This window comes from Bos indicus x Bos taurus, chromosome 6, assembly GCF_003369695.1.
Source record: "Bos indicus x Bos taurus breed Angus x Brahman F1 hybrid chromosome 6, Bos_hybrid_MaternalHap_v2.0, whole genome shotgun sequence".
Lineage (NCBI taxonomy): Eukaryota > Metazoa > Chordata > Mammalia > Artiodactyla > Bovidae > Bos > Bos indicus x Bos taurus.
This window is the reverse complement of record NC_040081.1, coordinates 66864566-66870761: the sequence shown is the minus strand read 5'-3', so window position 1 is coordinate 66870761 and position 6196 is coordinate 66864566. Positions and strand designations below refer to the sequence as shown.

At 38.1% G+C, this 6196-nt stretch overlaps 1 protein-coding gene across 1 annotated transcript in view; it reads right to left on the bottom strand.

The window, feature by feature from the left end:
- Nucleotides 1-357: 357 nt before the first annotated feature.
- The window catches only part of NIPAL1 (NIPA like domain containing 1), a 28695-nt gene continuing 22856 nt past the window's right edge, over nt 358-6196 (bottom strand). The window contains exons 4-6 of the mRNA XM_027544438.1: nt 4800-4890; nt 2956-3116; nt 358-2434 (exon numbers count right to left, since the gene is read on the bottom strand). Coding sequence (XP_027400239.1) covers nt 1818-2434; nt 2956-3116; nt 4800-4890 — 869 coding nt within the window. The 3' untranslated portion in view covers nt 358-1817. The remainder of the gene's footprint in view (nt 2435-2955; nt 3117-4799; nt 4891-6196) is intronic.

Below are 6196 nucleotides of genomic sequence, written 5' to 3'. Positions count from 1 at the left end.
GAAAGTGAAGTGAAGTCACTCAGTCGTGTCGGACTTTTAGCGACCCCATGGACTACAGCCCACCAGGCCCTCCGTCCATGGGATTTTCCAGGCAAGAGTACTGGAGTGGGGTGCCATTGCGCCATCTGGGAAGCCCTATGCCAAAGAGACTATACCAGCACTTTAGAATTTTGCAATCATCGCAGGTCATCACTGTGGACGTCAGTCATAGTTCAACGAAACTGTGGAAATGCTCAAGTCACTTTAATGGAATTCTGAAGGAAAGAATCTACTACTATTACCCAGGATAGACTTGAGCTAGATTACAAACAAAATAACATTTGACATTAGAGAAGAAAAATCCAGTCAAACTGAAGGTTTTTTTTTTTTTCATGTCATAATTTTGGGCTTAGGATTTTTTTGAGAGAAATAACTTTGGTCTAGAAATAATATAGCTAGTTTCTTTTCCATTAAATCAATGAGTGATGAGTAATCTACCCATAAACAGTAAAGACCACCAAAACTGTTACTTCTCCCATGCACTTGGAGTGAGATAGGAAAATTTTATGCATGCTTTAACATGAAAATATATTTCCCTGTACTAAGGTCTTAGTATTTTACCCCGGGGTCTTAGTATTTTGTTTTCTAAGAAGTTAACCCACCTTCCTATTTTCCCCAGATAATTACAATAAAATGGATGGAAAGCATGGCCAGGATGAAATTCAACAGAAAAAGACAATCTACCACTTATTGTGGTAGGATATGTATATTTTTTAAAAGGTTAGTAACCAATTATAATTTCCTTAATAAAGGTGAAAGTGCCAGATTTCAAGAGGACAATTATGATAACTCATTCAGGTCTTTCATAAAGATTTTTCTATTTGTTTCTAGTTTGTGGAAAACCCACCCTTTGGGGATTAAACCTTTGAGAAAAATTGAAGTGTACAATATAATGCTAAAACAATGCAGCAATTACTCTTTGAAAGTCTACATCAAAAATAAAAATGACACTTGGGATAATAATAATAAAAGTAAAGAACAAAATGAATAGAAAGAACTCCAAAGCCAAAATCACTTGTGCTTCTTCAGAAACTCAGTTGTGTCCTGTGTTGTTCAGGTCTGAATTAACCCATGAACATAATCATGTGCATTTGTTTTTGTGAAAAGGAAAAATAGTTTCATTTACCTAAGGTATTAAGTATTTCTCTCTTCCATTCTCCCATTTTAATTGTTAATAAACCTCTATGATATACTAATAAATTACAACTTATAAGCCCTTCATGGGCACATGTGTCTTGCACAGTCTAGCATACCACCGAGCAGATTTCCAACATGTGTGTGTTCTTTAACACTCTTCCTTTTAGCTATTTAGTTTAGAAAGAAGGAAGTTGTAGAGCGAGGGGAAGCATCAGTGATCTCGCTTCTCAGTCTTAATAATTTGAAACTATGACTCATTAGAGTGAAGACTGATATTCTGCTTATCAGTACACAGTTGAGTTTACCTGTGAATTACTGAGAAACTAAGAATAGCAGCCAAAGAAATGACGAGCCACCTGGCAGGTCACACACACTGTGACCAAAAGAAAGAGATTATTCTGAGAGTTATCTAATTCTTTGACTTCTTTCATGCTTAGGGAGTGTTTCAAGTTTGCAGAAATGAAAAACAGCAAAAGTCTTCTGGACCAAAATTTTGATTTTTCAAACTTGATGGCTTATTTGGCCTCATGTGTACATTATTAGTTAGAACTTTAAAAATGCCAGCTTTCCTAATATTTCTTTCAAGAATCAGGTATTCCTTCTCCTCTCCAAGTGTCTCCTGGTGGTTAAAGTCCACGTTTCTAGGGATTTTGACCAGTCCTGCTATACAAGGTAATGTCATCATCGAATCCTGGCACTGAACAGTCTGTGTTCTCTAGTAAGACATATTTGTCTTCACTGCCATTCGCAGAGAGGACTTCTTTCTGAGTAGTGGATGTCAGGTCACTCCAGGTAATGTCAATGTTTTTAAAAGCATGTAGAAGGAAGATGCCATTGATGATGGTGAAGAATCCACTCAAAGTCCCGATGACATCTCCAGCATTCATGCCATACCATTCTTGGAATAAGATGGCGGAGCAAGTCACTACCATGGATGTGAACAACACGTAATAAATGGGAGTCACAAGAGATGTATTAAAGGTGTCCAGTGCCTTGTTGAGATAGTTGATCTGTGTTGCCACTGAAAGCACAAGTACAGCCAACAAAACAAAGACCAGGGGATGCTTATAAACGGGCTTCCATTCCAGTAGTTCCTTAATGGCAATTCCCAGGCCCTTGACAGAGGAAACTGAAAATGCTCCAATCAGTGAACAGATTGATATGTAGACCAATATATTGGTCTGTCCTTTCTTGGGCGCCACAATCAAAATTAGTACCAAGGAGATCACAGTTATGATCACAGCAAAGCAGATAAATCCTGTTAGAAGGAGAAAAGAATTAGACTTTAGAAAATGCCAATAGGGTCAGGTCTTTGTGAAATCTTGTTAGTCATGAGTTTAGGAGCATAAGTGTTTTAGAAAGAGAACCGTGATTAAATTAAAAACAGGAACAGCAACAACATGTTACTGCATGGCTTTTGATATCTCATAATGGACTTTCACAGACATATTTGAACCTCACAGACAACACTATAAGGTACAGCAGGTATTGCCCGATTGACTTTATTTTCAGAATGAGGAAGATGTCAAAGTTTGGGTTGGAATATAAGCCTTTCCCCTCACCAATTCCCATCTCTTCCCTTCATTCTGAGGAAGCGAAGCACGGACACAAAAATTAGTTGTGGCACCTTTTCAGAAGGCTTGTACTACTCAGAAGGCTTGTACTATATCTCAAGCCACAGACAGGCTTGCAGGAAGCATATTACAATATTATTACAAACTCATGTGATGACAGAAAGTGGAGCAGAATTTGAGTGTCTCTTTCAGTTGAATTACAGACCTGGGTCTCTCAATTTCATTTCCATTTCATGCAGAGTAGCAACTTTCTCTTCTTGTGGGGCATGGATAACCATCACAGTTGATCCCAATATACTTAATATGCAGCCTATTTTCCCATGAATGTTCAATTGCTCATTTAAAAAGTAGGAAGACAATATTGCACTGTGGGAAGAAGGAAAAAAATCACTCTTATTCAATTACCTTTGGATTCCACAGCAGCTCAGTTGTCACGCCATGGTGTGCACCAGTCTGTATCTCAGTCAACTGCTTGGAATATGCTACATGACACTGAAAACCCCAATTAGCTTGCTTGCTTTATGTATGTGTGTGAAGTTTGTTATATATTACTATATTTGTATTTAGAAAAATTTCTACCATTTGTCAAACTTTAAGATTAACATTTTAAAAATCATTGGTAGTTTGCTATTTTAAAAAAATTTCATGGGAGTATAGTTGATTTACAATGTTCTGTTAGTTTCAGGAATACAGCAAAGTGAATCAGCTATACATATGCATATATCCACTCTTTTTTAGATTCTTTTCCCATATAGACCATTACAGAGTATTGAGTAGAGTTACCTGTGCTATACAGTAGGTTATTAGTTGTCTATTTTATATATAGTATATATATATGTCAATTCCAGTCTTCCAATTTATCCCTTCTTCTCCCTTCACCTTCTGGTAACTTTATTTTCTACATCTGTACTCTGATTAGCTTTAAAACTCAGAAAAGATGATTAATCAAATCTGCTTAAATTGCTTTTCTATCTAAAATATTATAATAGGCATTCTGTACACCTGAAAATTTCCCATGGCCTTCTAAGAGGTCCCACTCAATTTGTTTTCAATTTCCCCATCTTTTTCTGTAAAGTCAAAGTAGAAGATATTTTTACATCTTACTGGCATGATACATTTAGAACATGCATGCTCATGAAAGCGTCAAAGAAAGATATAAGCCTAAAGAAGAATTAACTCTGCTCTTCAGGGCCAGTATTTAGCTGGTACACACAAGTACAACCAAATGGGTTGTCAAAATACTAAAATATTTCCTTACCAACTGCTATTGCCCTGATACTTTCACCTATCCAATGCTCCCACTACTTTGGTTGCTATGGCCTCAGGGAGTTCTAGATTGGCACCAGGATGGACACAGATTATGCCATCCTGCTGTTCAACCACTAGGTCGGCTGTGGTCCCTTCTCCTTATGCCCTGGCACTCCCACCAGTGGGTAGGCCTAGTCATAAACCTTCTTCTAGAGGTTGATAATGGAGATAAAAGGAAAAGGCAAAAACACAATAGTTGCTTAGTTACAAAATAAAACAGTTCATGGGTTCATGGAACACATTCATTTGGGATCATAATAATGATCAACTCAGATATATTAGATCCACTTTCTATTGACAGGAAAATGACTCCTGCTTGCAGGACTAAAAGAAACTAAGATGTCTCCAAACAGAAGTAATTCAGCATCAATGCAAGAGTTTTAGTAAGAGCTGAAATTTAAACCAAATATCATGCTTTTTAAAGTCCTCTGATAACTATGGTCATTAACCACTATGGCAACAGAAAGCATAAAGAGGGTTGTGGCAATTTGTTCAGGTGAGAGGGGAAAACTGCTTGGCTTCACTGAATCATCACAAAGAAAACACACAATTACCTTAAGTTTAGCAGGAAGACACTCTTGTTTCTTATTTCTACTGCTATTTATTGTGGAATCTTCTTAAATTATTTTTGTGATTTTCAAAATTTTCTTTGAGATACACTTAGTAATCTATTTCTTGTGGGTTATGTGAATCATGGTATTAAAATCTCTGCAGAAGCCAAGTTCCTTACTGCTCACGTACCTGACAAGAACACTCAGAGCGCCCAGTGAGGTGACCAGAGTGGCAGGAGCGAAAGCATAAGCTGCAAAATTCACAGCCTCTCCTGCTCCCACTGGAAAGCAAGCAGCAGCGTTAATATGAAGGATAGGCACATGTATTCAACAACGGACACAGGCAAAACAGTAGTCTTTTATTCTGAAGACACATCTAATGAAAAGGAATAATTTAACTTCTTTTAGGGAAGGTGGGGAAAGTTTGGTATTCAAAGGTTGCAGATGCACCATAATTACCTGATGACGCAAACTCACTAATGCAAAAAGTGGTGACAGGGAAATATCTATTTTAAAAGACCTTCAATAAAGATTTCATTTACTTTAGTACCAGAAACATAGTTGGTCACTCTGCTGAAATCTGGCAGAGGTAGGCTTTGAAGTGAGCAGAGAATTATTGTTTGCTCAAGAATACCTACTGTGGGCAAATTAATAATAAAGCAACTTGTAAAATTAGAATGCTTTCTAGAGGTCCAGCCAGGGGATAGTCCAGCCAGGGGATAGGCAGAGATACCCACAGGCCTGTGTAGTCAGGCAGCCCTGGATTGCAGGGGATCTACAAGCAAGTAACAGTATCTTAGTAGCTCAAGTCCTAACAATGTGCTCCTGGAGGCCTTTTCTTATCTGAGCAACTCCAGACTTCCATGAGATAGGGGGATGCAATTAACTTCGAGAGCAATGGAAAATCCCTCTAAGAGTTGGGTTCTTGTATTGAGGGCAGATTATTCTCCTGGGTCACAACTGAATGCTTGCCCACAGAATGTAGTATTTCACACTGCAGCTATGCCAAGCACATACTTCTTGTTGAGAGAGCTTCTGGAACAGATAAAAGACACCAGTACACTTTTTCTTTTTCCCCCTGGCTGCTATCCACTCCACTCCCAGCCCCTACCCCATCCCCAGCCAGATCTGCAAGAGTAATCAGCTTCAAAACATCTTAAAACAAATAGAAACATACAGAATGGAACATTAGGAGACTGTGCATAACAGCAACAATGGTAGTTTTCTTGGAATCATAAGCAATGAAATAAAATTCACATTTTATGGCAAGATGAGAAAAATGTACACAATTTTTTTCCCCATTTGGGCCTCCCCTCTCCCCTTTAGTGTGTCTTGTGCGTTAGCCAGACTCCTTAGCGGATATCCTTCCTCCTCAATCTTGAAGGGACCACGACCTTCTTTGTACGTGCACCTCTGGATTGTGTAAAGTGTTCGTTATACAGCATTTAGTGTACAGCCTCCTGTCTCAAAAAACTTATACAACTGTGATTTGATCTCTAACGTACAGAATAGTTTGCTGAGAGGCTGTTCTCAGGTTATAATTCTCAATTTGACTTGAATAAAAATGTTCCATTTCTTTTTTAGATT